The sequence below is a fragment of the Trichomonas vaginalis genome, chromosome II (assembly GCF_026262505.1).
Source record: "Trichomonas vaginalis G3 chromosome II, whole genome shotgun sequence".
In the NCBI taxonomy this organism is placed as follows: Eukaryota; Parabasalia; order Trichomonadida; family Trichomonadidae; genus Trichomonas; species Trichomonas vaginalis.
Genome location: NC_067204.1, coordinates 23,414,006 through 23,438,792, shown reverse-complemented (window position 1 = coordinate 23,438,792; position 24,787 = coordinate 23,414,006). Strand labels below are relative to the sequence as shown.

General features: G+C 30.3%; 7 protein-coding genes and 3 pseudogenes across 10 annotated transcripts, besides 6 other annotated features; 6 read left to right on the top strand and 4 right to left on the bottom strand.

Annotated features, from left to right (window-relative positions):
• Nucleotides 1–2,086: part of a mobile genetic element that runs on past the window's edge.
• Nucleotides 2,087–3,975: 1,889 nt separating this feature from the next.
• On the bottom strand, nucleotides 3,976–5,027 carry TVAGG3_0596580 (Eukaryotic translation initiation factor 3 subunit H domain-containing protein; the record flags this gene model as incomplete). Its single annotated transcript, XM_001301680.2, has 1 exon — nucleotides 3,997–4,986. The coding sequence occupies one exon, from the start codon at nucleotides 4,984–4,986 to the stop codon at nucleotides 3,997–3,999; it is 990 nt and encodes a 329-aa protein (XP_001301681.1).
• A 527-nt stretch (nucleotides 5,028–5,554) lies between these two features.
• On the top strand, nucleotides 5,555–8,811 carry TVAGG3_0596570 (biological adhesion protein; the record flags this gene model as incomplete). The annotated part of the gene is made up of 1 exon (XM_001301679.1): nucleotides 5,565–8,699. The coding sequence occupies one exon, from the start codon at nucleotides 5,565–5,567 to the stop codon at nucleotides 8,697–8,699; it is 3,135 nt and encodes a 1,044-aa protein (XP_001301680.1).
• Nucleotides 8,812–8,933: 122 nt separating this feature from the next.
• TVAGG3_0596560 (histone H2A) lies at nucleotides 8,934–9,400 on the bottom strand (the record flags this gene model as incomplete). Its single annotated transcript, XM_001301678.2, has 1 exon — nucleotides 8,981–9,400. The coding sequence occupies one exon, from the start codon at nucleotides 9,398–9,400 to the stop codon at nucleotides 8,981–8,983; it is 420 nt and encodes a 139-aa protein (XP_001301679.1).
• A 137-nt stretch (nucleotides 9,401–9,537) lies between these two features.
• Nucleotides 9,538–10,059, top strand: TVAGG3_0596550 (histone H2B; the record flags this gene model as incomplete). Its single annotated transcript, XM_001301677.2, has 1 exon — nucleotides 9,545–9,934. One exon carries the CDS (start codon nucleotides 9,545–9,547, stop codon nucleotides 9,932–9,934), a length of 390 nt encoding a protein of 129 aa, XP_001301678.1.
• A 318-nt stretch (nucleotides 10,060–10,377) lies between these two features.
• TVAGG3_0596540 (uncharacterized protein) lies at nucleotides 10,378–10,499 on the bottom strand (the record flags this gene model as incomplete). The annotated part of the gene is made up of 1 exon (XM_001301676.2): nucleotides 10,378–10,499. A coding segment is annotated over one exon (122 nt), but the record flags the coding sequence as incomplete, so codon positions are not given.
• Nucleotides 10,500–11,754: 1,255 nt separating this feature from the next.
• Nucleotides 11,755–11,792: a mobile genetic element.
• Nucleotides 11,793–12,392: 600 nt separating this feature from the next.
• Nucleotides 12,393–13,215: a mobile genetic element.
• A 3-nt stretch (nucleotides 13,216–13,218) lies between these two features.
• Nucleotides 13,219–13,429: a mobile genetic element.
• Nucleotides 13,430–14,015: 586 nt separating this feature from the next.
• Nucleotides 14,016–14,052: a mobile genetic element.
• Nucleotides 14,053–15,630: 1,578 nt separating this feature from the next.
• Nucleotides 15,631–24,787: part of a mobile genetic element that runs on past the window's edge.
• Nucleotides 15,658–16,506, top strand: TVAGG3_0596490 (uncharacterized protein; the record flags this gene model as incomplete). The annotated part of the gene is made up of 1 exon (XM_051239622.1): nucleotides 15,658–16,506. A coding segment is annotated over one exon (849 nt), but the record flags the coding sequence as incomplete, so codon positions are not given.
• On the top strand, nucleotides 16,556–17,457 carry TVAGG3_0596480 (annotated as a pseudogene). The gene has a single exon. A coding segment is annotated over exon 1 (902 nt).
• Nucleotides 20,146–21,614, top strand: TVAGG3_0596470 (annotated as a pseudogene). Its single transcript has one exon. A coding segment is annotated over exon 1 (1,469 nt).
• TVAGG3_0596460 (uncharacterized protein) lies at nucleotides 21,684–21,956 on the top strand (the record flags this gene model as incomplete). Its single annotated transcript, XM_001301675.1, has 1 exon — nucleotides 21,684–21,956. One exon carries the CDS (start codon nucleotides 21,684–21,686, stop codon nucleotides 21,954–21,956), a length of 273 nt encoding a protein of 90 aa, XP_001301676.1.
• TVAGG3_0596450 lies at nucleotides 22,440–24,750 on the bottom strand (annotated as a pseudogene). Its single transcript has one exon. A coding segment is annotated over exon 1 (2,311 nt).

Here is a 24,787-nt window from a genome sequence, read left to right as displayed (position 1 = left end):
TGAATTGGTCTAATGTCCCACCCGCTATATAATTTCTGATGTCAATAAATCTCAATTCATATGGAACGTTTGTTTTCTTTACAATGATTTTTTAAATTGTGAAGATGAACCCAGCATTGATTTTATTTTCCATTTTGCAGTGTTTAAATCACGAAGAATTAAATTTAAATCAAACTTTCCCGAATTAAAACCTATGATATTCACTTTATTGAATTCCTCATCTAGAAGTTCTTTAAATGCTTCCTTCTGTTTTTCATTTAATGTATGGGACAAAGTCCCCGCCGTTTGCGGCTTCATTAATTCTTCATATTGTTCAATATTTGATTTAGCAACTAATGAACAGGTTGAAAATAAAAACTCAATCCAATCAGAAATAAAAGAATCACTCGAAGTTAAGCAAAAATTCCTCGTATACGTTTTATCATTTAATTTAACTGTTGATGATACCATGAATGGTTTTAAGTAAGCGTTCAAAGTTGCACACTCAGAAAGTTGTAATTCTTCTTTAGTCTCTAATGTTTCGAAGTCAAAAGTAATATAATATCTTGTCGGTTGATAATATTCCTGCAAATTGTGAGCTAATAACCACTGATATATCTTCTGTTTCGTAATATGTGGTGCATATGGTTGCTGTGTCTTTTGCAACTGAACGTCTTGAATTAATCTTCCATTATTTTCTTTACATTTCTCACAATGCTTTAAAAATCTTCTTTGGTTTTTCCTTTCTGGATCATCACGGATAGAATAAACTTCTTCTTTACAAAATGGACAAACTTTATAGCCGGTGAGTGCTTCAACGTCTGTTATTCTGTCAGCGTGAAGTTTTCCACATGGACTCTGTGTTAATAAAATATTTACTGTTTCAAATTCTGGATCTATCATTATTGATTCCACTAATGGAAAGTCTACCTTATTTATCTCCACGTCTTCTGGTTGAGGATCACAATAATAGAAATCAATATTAACATTTAACATTCTCGCTAATCTCTCACTTTCTGATGAAATGTCAAACCCTTCATATGCATCTATTGCTTCATTTAAATAGTTTCTACGAGTTTTAGGATTAACACCATCAGGAATGTTATAGAAGCGTTTAAATAACCTTCTACCTTCTGCTCTAATTTGATTATCATTCATTTTAGCTGTTCCGTTTTTGTTCATTTATGTAAGAATAAAAAATTAAAAAATAAATAAAAATAAAGTTTATTTTTTAAAGCCCATAAAATGAATTAAGAACACATAAATTTTTATCATCCGCGACGTGACGAATACATTTTAATTTACTCAAGAATGCGTACCCTGATACATTAAATCTAATTCCTGTCTTATTTAATTTCACAACTTTGAAAAGGAATGTATGAATAGCTATAAAATGATGAGAAGATGTTTTATGGGTTGCTTCCATTTTTTCTGAAATAAATGAATAAATATAATGCTTATACGTTTTCATATCTTTTATATTCTTAATAACGAATGGTATAGACCTTTCCACTTCATCTTCCTTCGGTGCTGTTCTTTCATATGAAACATTATTAGTATCTTCAACAATGAAACCACAATCACATAAAATTTTATATGTTCCAATGGTTTCTTTTGATATTTTATCTAATAAACCAAAAACTTTATCAACACCCGTGCATTTATTTAAATAATAATTTGTGTAAATATCATGATCTTCTTTCTTAATCGTATTAGTTGCATATGTCACGTTTTTAAGAGCTTTTTTGAATTTTTCGGAATCTAAAGGTGGTGAAAGTAGGATACAGGGGTATTCTTCATTATCAATAAATTGTAACTTATGTTTACGTATAAATTTAGTACCTTCTTCTGAAAGTGTTTCGTCTATTTCACCATCTAATAAATTTTGTGTTGATTCTGAGACATAATTTTTATATCTTTCTTCATGAGATTTCTGTACTTCTGATTCTGAAGCTGGGATATTCATTAAACCCTCTACTTCATTTTCATTATATTTTTCAACTTCTCTTAATTCCTTAATTTTTTCATCTATTTCATCTCTTATTTTTTCCAGTCTTTCAATTTCATTGTATTCATCATCTTTAATCCGTTCTTCATAATATTCGGGGAAAACATCAGGTTCTTTAGGTTTTTCTTCTTCAGATGTGGGATATAAGAAATTTATAACATCATCTTTATTCATTTTTCCATCATAATCTAAATCATTTAATAACTCGGCAAATTTTTGACAATTTCTTAAATAATATTTATCAACTTCATAACCCACCTCCTCTAATATTGTTGCATGCTAAGATCAGTCATAATGTAAACCTCTCAATTTTATTGTCGTGGGAAGTATCTCAATTCCTTCAAAAAAATTGAAAAACTATTTAATTTTAAAAATATAATACTTTTAATTAGTTAATTAATTGGAGATATTTTTAAAAAATCACTTTTGATAATACTTTTGAGAACTTTAATTAAAAAAATATATTCAAAAATATCCAGGATATCAAGAGGGAATTGTTCCTTATGAGGTATATAGTTATGATGTATACCTCATAAGGAACAATTCCCTCCTTAAAAGGAGAAAACTTGTTCGAAATTGTTTATCATTTCGAACAAGTTTTCTCGTTTTTAATAAGAAACTAAAGGCTATGAGGCACTGATTATATATTAGTGCCTCACAGCCTTTAGTTTCTAATAGATAGCTGGGAAACTTTCTCCAAATGATAAGTTATTCAGAGAAAGTTTCCCAGCTATCAAGAGGGAATTGTTCCTTATGAGGTATATAGTTATGATGTATATCTCATAAGGAACAATTCCCTCCTTAAAATCGTAGACATTTTTATACTTATTAATCAACCATTCAAAATCATATCCTCTGAAAAGTTATTTTATTAAAAATTTAGAATTTTAATAAATATAGAGTTTGAATTTCATACAATACCTATATATTTTCAATAATGGAATTTGAAAACCATTCTCAAAAGTTCTCAGAAAACCTTTTTTCATTAATTTTAAGAAATCTGAGTATTAAATTAAGTGATAAATTTGTTTGACACTACTTTAATTTTTAAATTCAAAAAATTATATGTGCTTCTTAAAATGACTCAAAAAATTTTTATTATAAAATAATATATAATATTAAAAATCCCACAACATTTTTTACTTTACATAATCGTACTTCCTCGACGATTAATTTCCACTCAATTTCTATCGTTGACCGAACTTAGCATGCAACAATATATCCTTTATTTCCCCGTTTGTGAATCCTAATTTTTTAACGTTGTTAGTTTTGACGCTCATTTCATACAAAATAAAAAAATAAAATAATAAACATAACTAAGTTTTAATTTTTCGTAAGACATGAATTTTTAAAGTTTATTTTATTTTTATATATAAATCATTCTTAAGGTCAAACAGACTTCTTATTTTTATATGAATTCCATCCTCTTTAATGTCATCAATGATTTCCATTTCATTATTTTCAATTTCTTCTTCTCGTTTATGAGGTCTTTGATTATGACTCCATTGATTCCATGAAATTAAATATTCTTTATCATTATATTTATACCTCATTAGCTTATTTTGGCTTTCATATTCATTTAATAATTCACAGTCTTCATTTTTAAATTGAAGTTTAACCCATTCAGGATTTAAACAATGTTTAATTAATCGCGGAATATCTAACATCATCTATATATAGCTTCTTTTATAAAAGATAAAAAAAATAAATTATTTTAAAATTAATGTTAATTTTTTAATGATTTATAAATAAATATATTTTAATGCATCGTCTATATATAGATGTAACAAAAAAAGTCACTAAACCCGTCATATCCTACTACTAACAAATTTTGAATAAAACTCAAAATTTTGTTCTAATCCAATTTGCTCTGAATTAATAATTTTAGGATAGATTTTAGAAATAGATTTCTCTTGAATTCAAAAAAAAAATATTGAAGACAAAAAAAAGCTTAAATGTAAATGAATTATAATATTAAAAATATTTATCAGCTTTATTGGGTAATAAATTTATTTCTTTTCAGTCTGAGCGGATAGTGAGCTAAGTGTATCGATCTTCTTCTCTTCATCCTTAAGCTCTGCTAAGATAGCATCAGCACGAGCCTTGAAATCGTAAATATTGTCAATAGCATCACGTTTTCTTGACTGATCGAGCTTAGGAATTTCCTTATCAACATCTTCGAGTGGAAGTGGTTCTAACTTGTGGGCGATACGGCTGAGATTCTTTTCCTTTCTTTCGTCAACCCATTGCTTTCTTGCAGCACGGTTTTCTTCAATCTTGAACTTATCAGCTGTAGCTTTGGTGACTTCGTCTTTAATCTTATCAAGAGAATCGTAAATCTGAATCATCTGATCTTGCATAGCATTCATATCACGGAGAATGAAGACATCAGAAATGAGGTTGAAGCGGCTAAGCATTTCTTGAATAAGAGCCTCATCAAGCTTTGTCAAAGCGAACGTGACCTGTAATTCTTGGACAAATCTGTCGTAGAAGAAAACTGGATCGATATATCCGATTTCGTTGATGTCGTGTTCTTTCATGAACTCGCAGGCTTCCTCTGAAACACGGAAGGCTCTTGTGCTGAGTGATGAACCGTTAATTGTAACGACAAGTGTGAAAAGATCTGATGATGTTTCAACTTGTTCTTCCCATTGGCGGTTCAAATCACGGAAGTGAATACGACCACCAACGTTACGTGATGTGTAGCGTCCGACGTGTTCATAATCGCAGTTTAAAGCTTTGAGTTCTTCCAAATGTGTTTTTTGGAAGTTTTTGATTGAATTCCTGTATTCCTCTTTGACTATATCATCGGCTGTTTCTGATGGCTCTGCCTTCAAAGAATATGCTGGGAAAGCGGATGTGACTTCAATTGGATTTTCTGGAAGACCGTAGAGATATCCTTGAGCATCAGAACCACTGCGGCCTGATTGAATGTCTTTGATGATTTCAAAGATTGCTCTTGGTGAAATTGTAATAGAATCCGGTGTCTTGTTTTCCATGGCCTTTGTTTTGTCACTTTTTATGGTGCAAAAAATCTGAGTCCCTGATTCCCAAATCATAAAAATTGACATTTGTAAACTCGGATTTCTGGCATTTCTCACAAGACATACTTTCAAGAATAAGTATAAAGAAGTAAGATTGGTCTAAGATCTTCATATATTTTTGATGTAATAATACTTAGTAGTTTACCGTGCTAATATAAACACTAAAATATCAAATTTTTATAATTTTTTTTTCAAATTCTTAGGTTATAGCATATCAATGTATAGAATTTATTATATGGTTATAAGTTAATGTATTCTCAATGTAACAATAGATCAATTCATTTGGTCGACATTTCCAATATATTGATTGATCAACTAAAAGCTATGATATTGTAATTTAATTTTGACTGCTAGTTCTATGATGTTTCGTAATGTTAGTTTCCTTTTCCTAAGTAAAATTTTGATTCCATTTGGCGGGCAAATCATCTGATCAGGATTTGAGTAATTTCTGATATTTCCTGCTTAGTTGTGAAGTCAAATGAGAAAACTTAGATAAAAATCAATTGCTCAAAAATACCGTTTACAAATATACAATGTTCGAGTCTTCGTCGGAAGCGCCTGACACAACAGTTTCAACGATGACAACGAACGACTCAGTTACAGATGAACATTTGCTTGCTGAAATCCGAGGCGATCAGCTTCAAGAAGATAACGTTGCTTTAATTAAACAATTAAACGTTCTCCGCGCTCAGTTTGAACAAGCTGTACAACTATCAGCAAAGTCAAAAGAATTATATAAGCAAATAGAAGAACTTAAAGTTCAGTTAATAGACGAAAAATCGAAGAAAGAAGATTTAGCAAATCGCCTAGAAATTAGCATAAGAGCACAAAATGAAGCTACTAAGCAGCTTCAAGATGAACAACAGCGAAATTCGTTACAAAGGCAATCTGATTACAACAGTATGCAAAAAGAATTAACAAAAGTTAAGAAATCATTCCAGCAGCAAATTGATAAACTCTTTGCTGAAAATCAGAAACTTCAGGCTCAAAAGGATCAGGATGAAATAGCCCAAAAGACCCTTGTTGGAAAAATTGATAAAGCCGTTATTCATTCTCAACATTATTTCAATCGCCAAATATCTTCGTTTGATGAATTATGCGATATACTTGAAAATGAAATTGCTCCAGAAACTAAAACTACAATTACGACTCAAGAATCTCCAAAACGCGATTTCACACAAGTCGCGCTTGAACAGCAACTCCAAGCATCTGATAAGAAAGCTAGAAAGCTTAAGGCTCAGTTAAAGGCCGCTGCTGCAAAGATAAATGAACTTTGTGAAAATATTAATCAAAAAGATAAGCAAATTGATAATCTTAACTACCAGCATCAGAGAGAAATTAACGAATTAAACTCTACTATTGCTCAAATCAAAGAAGAAAATGAGCTTAGCGCTGCAGATAAAAATCATAAGATCCAAGTTCTTGAATCTAAACTTCAATTACTCAAAGATGATAGTGCAAAGTTGAAGGAAGAGATATCAAGGCAACGAGATGAAATTTCTTCTCAAAAGTCCGAAATTTCTAAAATTAAAGAAGAAAAGCTTACATTAAAGGTTAAACTTGAATCAGAACCACAGCCTAAACAAGTTCAAACTCAGCAAAAGAAAGATAATAGTAATTGTGAAGAATCTTTCTTATCTGAGCAATTAAATTCTAGAATTGAAGAGCTTACCGCCAAAGTTGCTTCATTAACTAAGGCCAATGATGAATTACAGCATTCTCTTGACGCTGCAGAACGAGAAGTTATGATGTCAAAGGTATCCAAAGAAACAGAGAATAACGAATTACAGGCATTAAAGGTTGCTCATAACCAAGCATTACAAGAAATAGAAACAATTAGAGAAGCAATGCGTAACAGAGATATTCAAGATGATAAGAAAGAAGAAATGAAGCGTCGTAAAGAAGAGAAAAAGCAACAAGCTCAAATTCTCCAGTTGGAAGATACTAATAAATGTCTTGAAAAGAAGATTTTCGAAATTCAACTAGAAATCGAAAAGGCTTTACAAGGCGAACGTGAAGCTAAGACAGAACTTGAGAAGATTAAAGCTGAAAAGAAGGTCTTGTTTGAGCAAATATCTAAATTACAATACGATTTACAAGATTCAAGGCAGAAACTTTCACAGAACGTTCCATTAACAGAAGAAGATATATTACCACCTTCTTCATGGCAGATTCCTGATGGAGATGCAACTCTTCAGGCAAGAATTCAAAGAATTGCTTCTAACAATGCTCTTCATGCTGTTTCCAAGCTTCAACAATGCTTCAAATCTATTATAAACTACTACACAAAGATTATTGAAGGTATCAATCACTCAGCAGAAGAAACGAATACTCAAAATCAAAAGATTTACACATATCTTTCAGATTTTGTTACTTCAATATCTATCGCCTTAAACGACCAAGCCACAAACTTCGATGAATTCCTGCAATACCATGAAGTTTCTACTTCTCTTGTAAATCGTGTTACATATCTCAGAACACAGATAACAGAATTGACCAGATCCAAGGAAACTCTTCAATCCATCATCGATGGTATTGCTGGAACATTTGGAATCACAGATAGCAATGATATTTTCACTAAATTAAATTCCATCAGATCTCAAATTGACCAACAGCTCTCAATCAGTGAAAAACGCAACAAGAGAGCCAAGGAAGTCAAACAGGAATTGTCCAATCTTCAAAGCCAATACAAGAATGACGTAGAAAAACTTTCATCAGATCTTTCCAGAGCAAATCAGAATTTAGAAGCTGTTTCTGCACAAAACAAAGAATATTCTATATTAGCAAAGAAACTCAAAGCAGAAAATGCTGATCTCAGAAGAGCTGTTTCAGATTTAGAAAAAAAAATTGACACTGTTTCAAAACTGATGAAGAACAATGAAGAAGAAACGAAGAAGAACAACACACAAATCATTATTTCCATGAAACAAGATTATGAACAAACAATTGAGCATTTGACAACAGAATTACAAAAAGCAAATGCAACAATTACAGAAGCAGATGCAAAAATGCAGAAACAATGCAGAGTTATTCAGACCCAGAAACAGGCAATCAATGAAAAAGACAGTGAGTACGCAATGCTCAAACAACAGACAGATATTTCGCATAGAAAAGTCACTGAAATATCAGCTTTAGAGAAGAAACAATTAATAGAATCTTATGAAAGAACAATCGCTGAAATGAAGCAACAATGCGATAAATTCCGTGCTGATGTAAATGTTTTAACACAGCAATCGAATAAGAGAGAGAAACAGCACAAAGACACTAAATTGGAAGTTAACCAACTCAAGCGCGAAATAAGCAGACTCGAGAAAGAAATTAAAGCTAAAGAAGAAGAAAGTGAAAGAGAAAAGAAGATCAGTGAATCAGCACTAAGAAGTGCAACAATGAACGCTGAAGCTCAGTTCACAGCCAAATTAAGCGAGCATAGAATGAAATGGGAATCTGAGAAGAGAAGAATTCTCGCTTACGCTGCTGATGAACTCAGACAGTTCTTCAACGCTTCTGAAGCTATTGATGAACATTCTTTCAGATCTCTCATTGGAAAGGTTAAAGAGGAACTCGGAAAATTGCAGAGATCAGATGCTGCTATTAGAAGAATGGTCGGAGCTTCCGGAAGACAGTCAACAGATGACGCCGTCGCACAACTTGTTTTGAATGCTAATTAACTTTTTTTATTTTTATTATTATTTATTTTGTCTTATATTGTAAATATTCAAAGTTGAATTTGATCTTCTATTTCCTATTTGAATCCCTTTGATTCTAAAATTTGATTTATTATTTCAAAGTCAATCTACAACTATATCCTATTTGTAAGTTTCTTTCTTAAAAATGTATCTAAAACACTTATAATCTGCTTCAGTTAAATTAATAACTAAGCTGATTGTATAAAAAAGTATGAAGATTTAAAGTTTTCCTGTTTAAAATGAATGACAATATGAAAATTAGCTTACTCCTGTGTCTGGGAGGCATCCTTTCCCTTCTTTGGATTGCCAAGAAGGACCTTGTGGATGTGTGGAACGACACCAGCGGATGCGATTGTAATGTTGGAGAGGAGTTGGTTCAATTCTTCATCGTTACGAATGGCAAGCATGATGTGGCGTGGAGAAATACGTGTCTTCTTGTTATCACGAGCAGCGTTACCGGCAAGTTCGAGAACTTCGACAGTAAGATACTCAAGAACAGCGGCCATGAAAACTGGAGCACCAGCACCGACACGCTCACCATAACGGCCTTCACGGAGGAATCTGTGAAGACGGCCGACAGGGAACTGAAGACCGGCACGGGATGAACGTGTCTTTGGATGTTGGCGTTCACCATCGACGGCTGTCTTTGTTGCTGTCTTCTTAACACCTTTCTTGGCTGGCATTATAAATTAATGATTCTCAATTTTTTGGCGCCATAATTTCAATGACTGTGTCTCAATTTTTCTTTCAAAAAATTTGGACTTAATATGGCATCCCGCCATTCACTCAATTTTTTGGCGGGGTAATTTTTACTTCATTAGTTCAATATGTCTTCCAAGAAGCCAGCATCTAAGACACCAACTGAGAAGAAGCCAGCCGTCGAGGGAGTTGATGCCGCTAACGCCGCCAAGCAAGATAAGAAGCTCCGCCACAAGAAGCGTGCTGAGACATTCTCATCCTACATCTTCAAGGTTCTTAAGCAGGTCCACCCAGATATCGGTATCTCCAACAAGGCTATGATGGTCATGAACTCCTTCGTTACAGATATCTTCGAGCGTATCGCCCAGGAAGGTGCCCGCCTTGTCGATATGAACGAACGTAACACACTCGGTTCCCGCGAAGTTCAAACAGCCGTTCGTCTTGTTCTTCCAGGCGATCTTGCCAAGCACGCCGTTTCTGAAGGTGGCAAGGCTGTCGCTAAGTTCAACGCTGAGTAAAGTATTCATGTTCAATCTTACTAAAAACTTATATTTTTACTACGAATATAATAAATTTCTTATTTTGATAATAACGAATTTGGATTATCTGCATTCTATTATCAATGAATAAAATTATATCTTTACAAACTTGTAAGAGTTGTTAAAATTGATTATCAACTCTCATTCTACTTTAAATAATATTGATGATTTTTTATCTAGTTGAAATGTGGAAAATTGTTAATATGAAAGCATATTTTTTCTGGCAACTTATACAGAATTCATCAGAATTAAAAAAAAAGAATAGTTAAAATAGAATCTTTATTAATAGGCGAAACTATTAATATTGTGGAGGATACTGCTCCTGAGGATATTGTTGAGGGTATTGTTGTGGGTACTGTTGAGGATATTGCTGCTGAGGGTATTGTTGTGGGTACTGTTGAGGATATTGCTGAGGATATTGTTGCTGTGGATATTGTTGTGGATACTGTTGCTGAGGATATTGCTGTGGATATGGTTGTTGTTGAGGAGGAGGAGCTGGTTGTTCGTATTGCGTTGGAGGTGGTGGAGGTGGAGTTTGAGGCATAGGACTGCTATCAACATCAGACAATTCTTTCTTATTACGTTTTTCTTCTTTCTTCTTCGAATTTTGGTAGAATCTATAGCCAAGTAGGATAACCGCAATGATTACAACTACTGGGACAAGTATACCAACAATAATTTTCACTGTATGTGAAAACTTATTTGAATTTCCTGGATATATAATTTTGGTTGATGAATAAGCAATAGAATATCCTTGGTATTCCGATTTTGGATCATTGATCTTGTATTGTATAGAATCGTCCTCTTTATCTGGTTTAATTTGGAATTCACATTCTCCTGTGTATGAACGTTTCTTGTAACTTGTAGACTTTTTGTAAATTGTACATCTTCCATATCCAGGAGTAAATAGTTTAGACTCGCTTGTTTCAGATCCACTAGCATGATAAACTTTCAAGATATTCTTTTTATTTTCATCTACTGTAAAATATCCTGATTTAAACGCACATGCGAAGCATCCATGAGTTGTGAATGATTCTACACCTGATCCTGATATGGTTTTAATTCGATTGCAATTTTGGGTAAAATTGTAAGCGACAAATGAACAGCTTCCTTGGGAAGATGATTGGAATTCAAGAGTTCCTGTGGAATTAAAGAGGATTGTGACGGATTTTGTGGATCCAAGAAGATTAATTTGAGCATCACCACACTGAGCAGTGCAACTTACATCTTTCCATTTGGTAAATACAACATATGTATTTGCTTCTACGAAATAGATTTGACTGGTGGAGATAGACTTAATTTCCTGATATCCACTGAAGCTGGATCATCAATTACATGCAATGACAAAGTGTCTAAAGTTTTGCTTGCACAAACCAAGTACTTGTTGGTGGTTTTAAGAACATGAGATTTAACACTTATACCGTTGATCATCAGATCATCTATTGGACTTGAAATAATGACATAACATTCATCTGAAGATTGACTAAAATTGACTAAAAGCTGTATATTCCCTTTTGAAAAAGGGAATCTATAGTCTCCAAAGCTATCAATGATATGAAATTCTGAGAATATATGCGGAATCAGAAGAGAGAACATTGGTTTTAAATGAAGATTGAAATTGAATGCAAAATACAATATTCAAATTTTATTTTAGAAAAAAAGTTTAAAAAAGTATTCCATTCAAGATAAGTTCTATAAATCTTGTTTTTGGATCTGTCAGGCGACGTTGGGGAAACGGTTTCTTTCAATTGAAATTTGACTGACGCTCATTAGCAGGGTCTTTAATTTACAGGTTACAGTGTTGTAAACAGAAATTCATCAAAAGTGACACCTCAGAAAAACTAAAATATTGAATTTTTGGAACTTTTGATAGAGCACGTTTTTAAATATTAATTAAAGTAAATGTATATTTTGTAAAGATTCTTTTTAATAAAAACTAAAATTTTGAAGAAGAACACAAAATCTTCTGAAAAATAATATCACATAAACTCATATTATTTTCTAATATATAACTATTTTATATAAAAATCAAATTCAATGATCTTAAAAGCGAAGGATAAACCTCAAAATTTACGAATATAATGAGTGGGAATATAATGCTTATCTATCATAAAACCATATGAAATATCAATTTTTGCTTTACGCCTAATTTTTGACGACAATTAGCAAAAAATGTTAAATGTTAACACTCAGTCCATTTGAATATGAAAAATAAAATTGACTTTGATTAAATGTTTTTATTTATCATGCAATTCTTCTTGCGACCAAAGATTTGAATAAAAGTTCAAAAAATAAGATAGCTTAAAAAATAATATACGGTAGTGTTTACTAATAGATGAATAGTATATAAATTCTATTAAAATGGATTTGATCCAAAAAAATATATAAAATTTGATCATAAATAAAATCGTTTTAAATTACTTCTTCATTTAAATTAGAGATTGGGACAAAGTTGCAATTCGGCACTTTTTGTAAAAAAATGGGGTCATACTCATAATGAATAGAGACTTATAGCCAAGTCTTGATATCATGCAGGGAGAATATACATAGATAAGCAATTATATTTTATAGTAGTAGTATTCAGAAATTCTTACAATTTACAATACAATTTTCAAAAATGGATAAAGACCAATAGCCAAGTCTTGATATCATGCAGGGAGAATATACATAGATAAGCAATTATATTTTATAGTAGTAGTATTCAGAAATTCTTACAATTTACAATACAATTTTCAAAAATGGATAAAGACCAATAGCCAAGTCTTGATATCATGCAGGGAGACTCTCTACAAATACAAAAATTGATTATCATAAGGAAATACAAATTATCAATTTTCATGTGAAAATTACATAAATTTGTTCTCCAATAAATAGCAATAATACTTTGAATGTTATATTAAGTAATATAGCTTCAGGTAAATAAGCTTACACTTCAAAAATATACTGTTTATTCATTAATTTTAAAAAAAGTCCAAATTATCTAATCTTGCTTACTCTTCCTTTAAACTTCTTTGTGCCATATTTAATATTGTCTTCAAAGATGGAATAAGGACATTAGGTTCAATCCTTCGGCTTTCGACAATTTCCAAAATGTGTTGAATTAATTTCAAACATTCATCGTGTTTTGAAGCTCTTTGCTCAACAATCTGATTACCTGCCCTTGTAAGAATTCTTACTGCTCTATCTTCATTCAAAACATTAGCGACTTGAACCTTAATAATCGCATTTGGAATCACAACAGTGATGAGAGTTATGACGATATAAAAAAATATTTTATTATACTCATTCGAAATTAAAAATAATAAAATTTATATATATTAATTTCATTAAATCAAGGTTAAAAATCTCACCGGAAAAATAACCTCAGTGTGATAAATTTATCACCGGAAAAATTTACAATAAGGTTAATACCGAAAATATCGAAAAATAAACATTTAAGGTTAATTTAAGAGTATGCACTTTTGTCACCTACTCATTTAAATTATAACAATTATTTTTGGTTTTATATTTTTTGGATCAAATCCATTTTAATAGAATTTATATACTATTCATCTATTAGTAAACACTACCGTATATTATTTTTTAAGCTATCTTATTTTTTGAACTTTTATTCAAATCTTTGGTCGCAAGAAGAATTGCATGATAAATAAAAACATTTAATCAAAGTCAATTTTATTTTTCATATTCAAATGGACTGAGTGTTAACATTTAACATTTTTTGCTAATTGTCGTCAAAAATTAGGCGTAAAGCAAAAATTGATATTTCATATGGTTTTATGATAGATAAGCATTATATTCCCACTCATTATATTCGTAAATTTTGAGGTTTATCCTTCGCTTTTAAGATCATTGAATTTGATTTTTATATAAAATAGTTATATATTAGAAAATAATATGAGTTTATGTGATATTATTTTTCAGAAGATTTCATTCTATATGCCTATGAAAAGTACTCTCAAAACTAACTTTTTCCTAATTATAATTAAATCTAGAATATTGTATTATGCTTAGTATTATTTCATTTTTCTCATTCAATTTAGAATTTACAAATGTCAAAAAATTGAGAGCTGTCACTTTTGATGAATTTCTGTTTATTACAACAGGTGTGAAAACTATAAAAATAAATGTGTGTTAGAACCAAATGCTCACTTAAACACATGTTTTAATTCAAATAATAAGAGTAAACCTTTCTGCAAATTAATGCATAAAATTCGATGATAATGGTAATTCCCAAGCTGAAGTATCTATATAAGTATGGTCGAATTGTCTAATCGCTCAAAGAAATCTGAAAACCGCAAAAAGTGACTATTGAAGATGATCTGAATCATTCAGTATATACTTTTTGATTTGAATATATTATAGCATCAATATATTCACAATACTTAGTCTGTTTCATCATTGGATTGAATACAATTTATAGAGTTTAGTAGTAGTATATGAAGGGTTGTGTGACTTTTTTTGTAAACGTAAGAATCATACATTTTTGAATAACTGAAGGTGTCACTATGTCACCATGTCACCAGGTTATTTAACTTCTCTTAAAAATGATGACAACATGACATTTAGACAACAGGTACGAAAGGAGGAAGGCATTTATGTCTTACATTTTTGAATAATTTATTTTTTATTTTGTATGAAATTTTCACAAACCCTTTACATAATGAAACTTTTTTTGTTACATCTATATATAGACGATGCATTAAAATATATTTATTTATAAATCATTAAAAAATTAACATTAATTTTAAAATAATTTATTTTATCTTTTATAAAAGAAGCTATATATAGATGATGTCAGATATTCCGCGATTAATTAAACATTGTTTAAATCCTGAATGGGTTAAACTTCAATTTAAAAATGAAGATTGTGAATTATTAAAAAAATATGAAAGCCAAAATAAGCTAATGATGTATAAATATAATGATAAAGAATATTTAATTTCATGGAATCAATGGAGTCATAATCAAAGACCTCATAAACGAGAAGAAGAAATTGAAAATAATGAAATGGAAATCATTGATGACATTAAAGAGGATGGAATTCCTAAATTTTGTAGAAAAACCTTTAGAACTAAGTTAGGAGCATATAAACGTAGAGTATTAAATCCTGAATACATAAAACATTTATTTAAAAAGGAAGACTGTGAATTATTAAACGCTAATGAATATGAAAATGCTAAATCAAAACTGAGATATAAATATATTGGAAGTGATGAAAGGTGTAAAGATAAAGATAAAGTTTATTCAGTTTCATATAATAACTGGCACACGTTAGGGATAAGAAAACATTTAGGAGATTATGGGAAATGTTCTGAATTCTTTAAATCTAGTATATACGAGAGAGTAAAAGAAATTAGAAATAATTATTTTCATGAATAAAAAATAAACTTTAAAAATTCATGTCTTACATTTTTGAATAATTTATTTTTTTTATTTTGTATGAAATGAGCGTCAAAACTAACGATGTTAAAAAATTGGGATTCACAAACGAGGAAATAAAGGATATATTAGAGGAGTTGTGTTATGAAGTTGATAAATATTATTTAAGAAATTGTCAAAAATTCGCGGAGTTATTAAATGATTTAGATTATGATGGAAAAATGAATAAAGATGATGTTATAAATTTCTTATATCCCACATCTGAAGAAGAAAAACCTAAAGAACCTGATGTTTTCCCTGAATATTATGAAGAACGGATTAAAGATGATGAATACAATGAAATTGAAAGACTGAAAAAAATAAGAGATGAAATAGATGAAAAAATTAAGGAATTAAGAGAAGTTGAAAAATATAATGAAAATGAAGTAGAGGGTTTAATGAATATCCCAGCTTCAGAATCAGAAGTTCAGAAATCTCATGAAGAAAGATATAAAAATTATGTCTCAGAATCAACACAAAATTTATTAGATGGTGAAATAGACGAAACACTTTCGGAAGAAGGTACTAAATTTATTCGTAAACATAAGTTACAATTTATTGATAATGAAAAATACCCCTGTATCCTACTTTCACCACCTTTAGATTCCGAAAAATTCAAAAAAGCTCTTAAAAACGTGACATATGCAACTAATACGATTAAGAAAGAAGATCATGATATTTACACAAATTATTATTTAAATAAATGCACGGGTGTTGATAAAGTTTTTGATTTATTAGATAAAATATCAAAAGAAACCATTGGAACCTATAAAATTTTGTGTGATTGTGGTTTCATTATTGAAGATACCAATAATGTTTCATATGAAAGAACAGCACCGAAGGAAGACGAAGTGGAAAGGTCTATACCATTCGTTATTAAGAACATAAAAGATATGAAAACTTATAAACATTATATTTATTCATTTATTTCAGAAAAAATGGAAGCAACCCATAAAACATCTTCTCATCATTTTATAGCTATTCATACATTCCTTTTCAAAGTTGTGAAATTAAATAAGACGGGAATTAGATTTAATGTATCAGGGTACGCATTCTTGAGTAAATTAAAATGTATTCGTCACGTCGCAGATGATAAAAATTTATGTGTTCTTAATTCATTTTATGGGCTTTAAAAAATAAACTTTATTTTTATTTATTTTTTAATTTTTTATTCTTACATAAATGAACAAAAACGGAACCGCTAAAATGAATGATAATCAAATTAGAGCAGAAGGTAGAAGGTTATTTAAACGCTTCTATAACATTCCTGATGGTGTTAATCCTAAAACTCGTAGAAGCTATTTAAATGAAGCAATAGATGCATATGATGGGTTTGACATTTCATCAGAAAGTGAGAGATTAGCGAGAATGTTAAATGTTAATATTGATTTCTATTATTGTGATCCTCAACCAGAAGACGTGGACATAAATAAGGTAGGCTTTCCATTAGTGGAATCAATAATGATAGATCCAGAATTTGAAACAGTAAATATTTTATTAACACAGAGTCCATGTGGAAAACTTCACGCTGACAGAATAACAACGTTGAAGCACTCACCGGCTATAAAGTTTGTCCATATTGTAAAGAAGAAGTTTATTCTATCCGTGATGATCCAGAAAGGAAAAACCAAAGAAGATTTTTAAAGCATTGTGAGAAATGTAAAGAAAATAATGGAAGATTAATTCAAGACGTTCAATTGCAAAAGACACAGCAACCATATGCACCACATATTACGAAACAGAAGATATATCAGTGGTTATTAGCTCACAATTTGCAGAAATATTATAAACCGACAAGATATTATATTACTTTTGACTTTGAAACATTAGAGACTAAAGAAGAATTACAACTTTCTGAGTGTGCAACTTTGAACGCTTACTTAAAACCATTCATGGTATCATCAACGGTTAAATTAAATGATAAAACATATACGAGGAATTTTTGCTTAACTTCGAGTGATTCTTTTATTTCTGATTGGATTGAATTTTTATTTTCAACCTGTTCATTAGTTGCTAAATCAAATATTGAACAATATGAAGAATTATTGAAGCCGCAAACGGCGGGGACTTTGTCTCATACATTAAATGAAAAACAGAAGGAAGCATTTAAAGAACTTCTAGATGAGGAATTCAATAAAGTGAATATCATAGGTTTTAATTCGGGAAAGTTTGATTTAAATTTAATTCTTCGTGATTTAAACACTGCAAAATGGAAAATAAAATCAATGCTGGGTTCTTCTTCTCAATTTAAGCAAGTCATTGTAAAGAAAACAAACGTTCCATATGAATTGAGATTTATTGACATCAGAAATTATATAGCGGGTGGACATTAGACCAATTCACTCAAGATTTCGGAAACAATAAATCACGTGTTAAATCCTTTTTCCCTTATCAATTCATCACATGGGAGAATTACGAAGAAGAATTATATAAAGAGGAACCATTCACGAAAGATTCATTTTATTCAGCATTAACTCAAGAAACTATATCAGATAGTGATTATCAAATATATCTCAATGATGCTAAAAATTTTAAGAATAGATTAGAATATTTTATTCATTATTGCAATAAAGATGTTGAAATTATGATAGAACCAATTGATAAAATTATGAAGAAACATTTGTTTATAAAATTGACATGCTTCATAATCTTTCTTTATCATCGAATGCTTCAATGATTCGTTACGCTTTAGCATATAAAGACTTTAATCCTAATGAAAAATATCCTGAGGAAGAGATAGAATCAAGTTTTGAATTAACGAAAAAGTATTGGAAATATAAAATTGAATCATATAAGAAACAAGATGAAAAAGCAGAAAGGGATACTAAAAATAATGTTTCAATGGATGATTTTCAATACTATCACGATTTAATCCTTTCATCTAAATGCAAAATGTGTGGTAAAGCGTTTACATATGCAAATAAACCAACATTGGATAGAATCGATAATGAAAAACCACATACCAAAGAAAATTGTCAGTTAATGTGTTGTTATTGCAATGTCGTAAAATCAAATAAAGATGAAGATGTTCAACGTTTAAGAATCAATTTAAGAAATTATGCATTAAAAAATAATTTACCAATGACTTTAGATTCAGTTGAAGCTTATCACATTCTCCGTAATGGAATTACTGGTGGTCTATCAAATGTTCAACATAGAGTAAATCTTAAAGGAATCACGCACATTAATAAACTTTCATATAGTCCAGAAACTAAAACTGTATCAAATGAGGACACCACCAACATTATGACTCATTTCGTTGGTGTTGATTTTAATTCATTATATCCTTCATCATTTTCATCTAATCCTCATGATTTCATTCAATATACTGACCATAAAATGTATATGCCGGGAAGATTGAATGGTGTTATCATTTGTGATACAGCAACAAAGAAAGCAAAAGCACTGGGAATAATTAAGAAGAAAAATACTTTATTCGTGGCTGAAGTAAAGGGTCACATTGATGAAAAATACATTAATGATTACATAAACTTTTTACCGATAATAAGAAACTTAGATATTATCACAGATGAAAAAACAATTGGCAGTTTTATGTATAATTACATGAAATCAAACAATCTACCAGTTGACCCAGAAACAGAGGAAATTAACTCAGTTAGCATCAACACACAACCAATATCAACCATTTTCTTCTTATTATCTATGGTATCTAATAGACAGATTTCATTTTATCATTGATGACATTCAATCAATTTTAACATTTACTAAAACACTTGTTTTAATGAATTTGCGAACGAATTTATGAACGAAAGACAAAAGGCTGAATTAGAAGGAAATAAAGGAAAAAGTTTATTTTGCAAGATTTCACTTAATGGATCATATGGTTACGATGCAATGAATACACAAAATTACGCAAAGACTAAAATAATGAATGCACAGAAGGCACGCGTTGCATGTATGTCAAATAAGTTTAAAAACATAAGAGAAATAGGTGAGGATACATATCAAGTGATGCTTAAAGATAGATTTTATAGATGTGATACATGTTTACAAGAGGCATTCTTCACTTTAGATAATGCTAAATACTGGTATTTGTTTTCATTTATGATTTTATGTATAAATGCTTGAATGTTAATCGTTTTCATTTCATTGAAGGTGATACTGATTCATCTTATTGGGCAATCGCTGGCGACCCAAATCTTCCTAACACTCAAGCATTTCAAGCAATTGTTACCGATAAACAATTTTATGATAAAAACATTTTCAAATTCGCATCATTTGATTTCTTCTGTTTTGATGAGAAATTTAAACCTAAATTAAAGAATAAAGCTGAAGAAAAAGCACATGAGAAAAAATTATTGGGTTTATCAATTGAGAAACAAGGTGATAACATGGTTGCTTTATGTCCTAAGTGTTATACATCATTCAACAGTTCAATTGATGGAAGTGATTTTAAAAAGATTGCACAAAAAATGAAAGGTGTTGGTTTACGACAAAATAAACAATTAACACCTAAAAATTATTTGGATATAATAAATGATAAAGTGATATTTGATGGTCAGAATATTAATTTACAACTTAAAAACGGGTCAATGACTCGCTTAACAATCGGTAAGACTGCATTAACAGGAGCACACACTAAGGCTGTATGTTGTGAAAATGGATGTTGTATGCCATTTATTTAATACAATTTAAAATTTTATTTTTAATAAAATGCCACAGAAGAGACAAAAGGAACCGTAAATAATGGTTTTGATACTATGATTCAAAGAGGCGGGCACCATTAAAACACTTATTTTATTTTTATATAAATGAATAGCGTAGATTTAAAAAATTTAATTGATGATTTAGTACTTAATCAAAATTTTCTTAATTATTATGAATTAAAATCATATCTCCAAAAACATGATAACAATATAACGGGTGATGATATGGATTATTATTATCCGTATTATAAAAATGAAGTTTTGAAATATCATGATAAAATAATTTCTAAAATTAAAGACAAAATTAAAAATAATGAATATTCAAAGGGAAAAACTAAATCACAACTTAAACAATTGAAAGATTTCAAAAATAAAGTATTAACAGAAGAAGATATTGATGAATTATATAAATTATATAATCCTGAGCCGCAAAAGCCAAAGGAACAAAAACAAAAGATGCAAAACACCCAGGTCCTTCAGACCATAAATGAAGCACAAGCTTTAATTTATGATTCATTAGTTAAACCATATTCAACCCGACTTTTAAATGAAGATCAACTTTTGGAATTCATCCTTCAACATAAACTCGAAGCGGGAAAGTATATCAAACCTTTATATACAGCATATTTAAAACAAATGAATAGAATACATCCAGAATTAATGAAAGGAAAATCAACAACTAAAACTTCATCATCCAAAATCAAAGCAGATAAAATTAAACCACCTCCAACAGTAGTACCTCCTCCTTCAGTTAATCCTTCATCATTCACTTTATTATATCCATTTCAAACATTAAAGAAGCAAAAAGATTTTAAAAAGGATTTCAAAATATTAAATAAACCAACTGACCCAAAAATTCAACCGTTAAAGGAAAAATTTAGTCGCCCTTCATTTGCTCCATATCCATATTCATACGAAATCGATCATCTGGAATATTCAAAAGGAAACGTTACTTATTTATTTGCCATTAACATTAACACTAGATATTTATATTGCATTCCGGTGAAAGGGAAAACAGAACAGGAAACAAGAAGAGCTATACAATACTTACTAGATCATGAAAGAGTAGATAATATCAGGGGTGATGGTGATAAAGGATTTCAGGCAGCTATGGCTCATTATTTCCCACAAATTAATTTTTTCTTTTCATCCTCTCCATATACGTTTCATAATAAAATAGTTGATGCGGTAATGAGAACTCTTAGAGATGCGTTAGGGGTTAACGGTCAGATATACTGGGATGGAAATCATGACTCCATCATACAACAGTTAGTATATTATTACAATAATACATGGCATAGAACTATAAACATGAAACCAGTGGAAATGAAAAATGATATTTCAAAAGAATGGGAATATATTAGAAAACAAATGGAAAGGTTGAATGATGTTAAACGTGAACAAATTAATTCGGGGCTCATGAATTTTAAAACAAGGGGATAAAGTTTTGATTCATCTCGATTATGGAAAAACTGATAAATCAATGACAAAAAGAAGACGAAGATTTGACACAATAGCTGAATTTGTTAGATATATTAACGGTAATGTATTAGTTGAAGTTGACAATAAATTAATAGAAATTCCGATTTATTTTATTACTCCATTATATTTAAATAATATTTAATTTTTTTATTTCGTAAGAAATGAGTGACAACAAAGCAGCCAAGAGTCCAGACAATGAATATAAAAAGAAACTAAACAGAATTAAATCAAAAATATGCTATTACAAAAAGAAGCCGCAATGCGGTGGGGTTGAAAACGATAAAGAGAGGAAAGAAATAATCGAAAAATTAGAAACTTACCGTTCAATCATTAAACTGGGTGAAGCAAAAATAAAAGAATTTAATAGAATAAATAAATTGATTGGAAGAGATGAATTTAATAAAGATGAATTTTTAAACTCAATCCAAATTTAATTTTTATTCCTCTTCCCGAACCCTTCCGGGTTCTTGCATCATTACTGCATAACCACATCTTCTCGGTTTTCGTGGTTTGTTGTTTTTAATTAGTTCTTGCATCATTTCCTCCCTTGTTATGATTCGTGGTAAATTTTGAGCTTGTGGGGTATCCATTTATATAAAAATAAAATTTTGTTATCAGTTATTTTATCGTTAATGGTTTCGGGTTATTCAATAATTAATTATTTTTGAAGAACTGAAGGTGTCACTACGTCACCATGTGTCACTCGGTTAATTAACTTCTCTTAAAATTACTGACAACATGACATTTTGACAACAGGTACGAAAGGAGGAAGGCAATAATTAATTATTTTTGAAGAACTGAAGGTGTCACTACGTCACCATGTGTCACTCGGTTAATTAACTTCTCTTAAAATTACTGACAACATGACATTTTGACAACACAGCAGGATTAATGCAAAAATAAATTCCAATCATACTTTATAAAGCTTCATTTACAGGTATTTCATCGTCAGTAAATGAATCCTCATTATCGTTTGGTTCAACCTGTTTATATAATCCTTTCATTTCTTCTTTCAAAACATAACACCATGTTTGTTTACCATCTATTCTTCTCTGTTTCTTATCACATTTATCCTTAATGCTCATTTGGAAATTCTTGTCTTTCATGTCTGATGGTTTGCAGAATAGAGCATTTTTACACGTCATACCTGCACACAATTCATCATAATGTGTATTTATACATACATCTAAAGGATTTGTTGATAACTCGATTAAATCTTGTTTGGCTTCAGTCATCGGTATGATTCGTACATTAAATGATGAAAGGTCATATTGCATAAAATACGTCAGTAAATTATCATAAAATTCCTTAGTGCATGAATTCATCAAATTCTTGAAGTAATCAAATTGACCCTTGAATTTACCATTAACTCTTAAAACTACGTATCTTCTGTCTCCAACTTCAATTTTGACAGGGTAGACGTTATTAGTTACCAAAATGAAATTGGCAACATTCTGAGCAGTTCTTCTGGGTTGATTCTTTTCATTAATTCTAATCTCATTATCCGTAATAATTGATTTCAAAGCGTTGAAGTTTGCGAGTCTATCTTCACCTACATTCTTGAGTTCATTAAGTACAAGAAACATTTTATTCTCAACTACTGAATTGAAATTACCCGTTAGCTCACTTATTTCGGTAATGTTTTTGCATGAATAACCGGCGAGAAGTTCAGAAATAATGTCTGTAAATCTGTTTTTACCTGTTCCCTGAAGTCCTTTCAAAATAATTGCTGTTTCATTCTTGATTCCAGGATGTTGAATCATTGATGCAATCCAGCTGAGAAGGTATTTATACACTTCATCGTTATTATCACAAATGGCTTCTTTAATGAAATTCATAAACATCTCAATTTTTGAGTAATCAGGCTTTTCAAGAATGTTGTATTTATAACCCTGAAACGTTGAGAAAACATCTGGGGAATCAGATTTAAAGCAAACACCCTTAACGGTTAATGAAGACAATTGATTTAGTAGTACGTCCCATGCTGTTATTGTTTTACCTTCTTCTTTAAATAATTTAATCATTTTAAGTGACTCTTTCATGTTTGATTGAAGAACGAATGATATTTGATTCATTTTGTCGTGGATATTATAGTCCTTTTGAATGAAGTATTTGTTTCCACAATCTACAAAACGGATTACACGTGATAAATCCTCAATTACTTCAGAACTGTTTTTATACTGATGATTTTCAGCCTTGCGTCTAATATCTGTTATCAAAAACGAGTCATCAAGTTTTATATCAAATGTTATTTTTGGCTTACGTAATAAAGGTAAAACATATTCATCATAATATTCTTTTTGATATAGTTTTAGAATCTTCACTAAAACAAATGGAGAAGTCATTAAATGTGCATATCTACTACGTGCTTTTTCAAAATTACTTTTTGCATTTTCAGTTAAGCTGCAGAAGTTATAAACGTTATCGTATGCTTCATTAATTAAATGATTAGGTAACGAATTAATTGCTTGAAACAGTGTGAATAATGTTATTTCTTTTTCCAAATTCATGTTTCCACCGTCATTATGTACTTCAAAATCACAGATGCCATCGACTATGCTCTGGGCAAGTTTATCGTCAATGTTTACATCTTTGTTTTCATTCATAATAGTCTTTATTTCTTCGTTCTTCTGTTCAACTCTTACCTTAATATTCAAATCATTTAATATATCATTCACTGTTCTGGTTATGGTCGAGTCATAACTTCCACGAATGAATGAGTATGTATTGATTGGTTCTGTTGCATTCTTTCGAACTCTTGAATCAGCCATAACCACTAAAGAACGCTTTGAATCATCAATAGAAGTCATGATATCAATATCATAATCATTGCAGGAATAGCATTTAATCATTCTGTTCGAAACTGAATAGAAGAAATTAGTGTTGCAATAAATATGAAGACCTCCTGAAGCGGTTTTAACGATAACATCTTTATCCGAAAGTTTTGATAAAATATCTTTTCTAACTGTTTCTTTAAGTTCATCATTGTACGATTTATGATATCAACATCTATAATCGTTAAATTTGAAATTTTATTTACTAATAAGCCATACCAGTTTTCCTTCCTCTTCCTCCATCATGTTTGAGGTAGTTATGTAAATCAATCTTGTTTTCACCAATTCTTTCGTTGAGGGTTTTAGTTTCTGCCACAACTAATTCCTCAGCTAATGAATCAATAACTTTTTCATCAGAAACGATATAGTTGCTGTTGTTGTTTGTTGCTGTCATTTATATAGGAATAAAAAAATAAAAATAATTTTAAAAC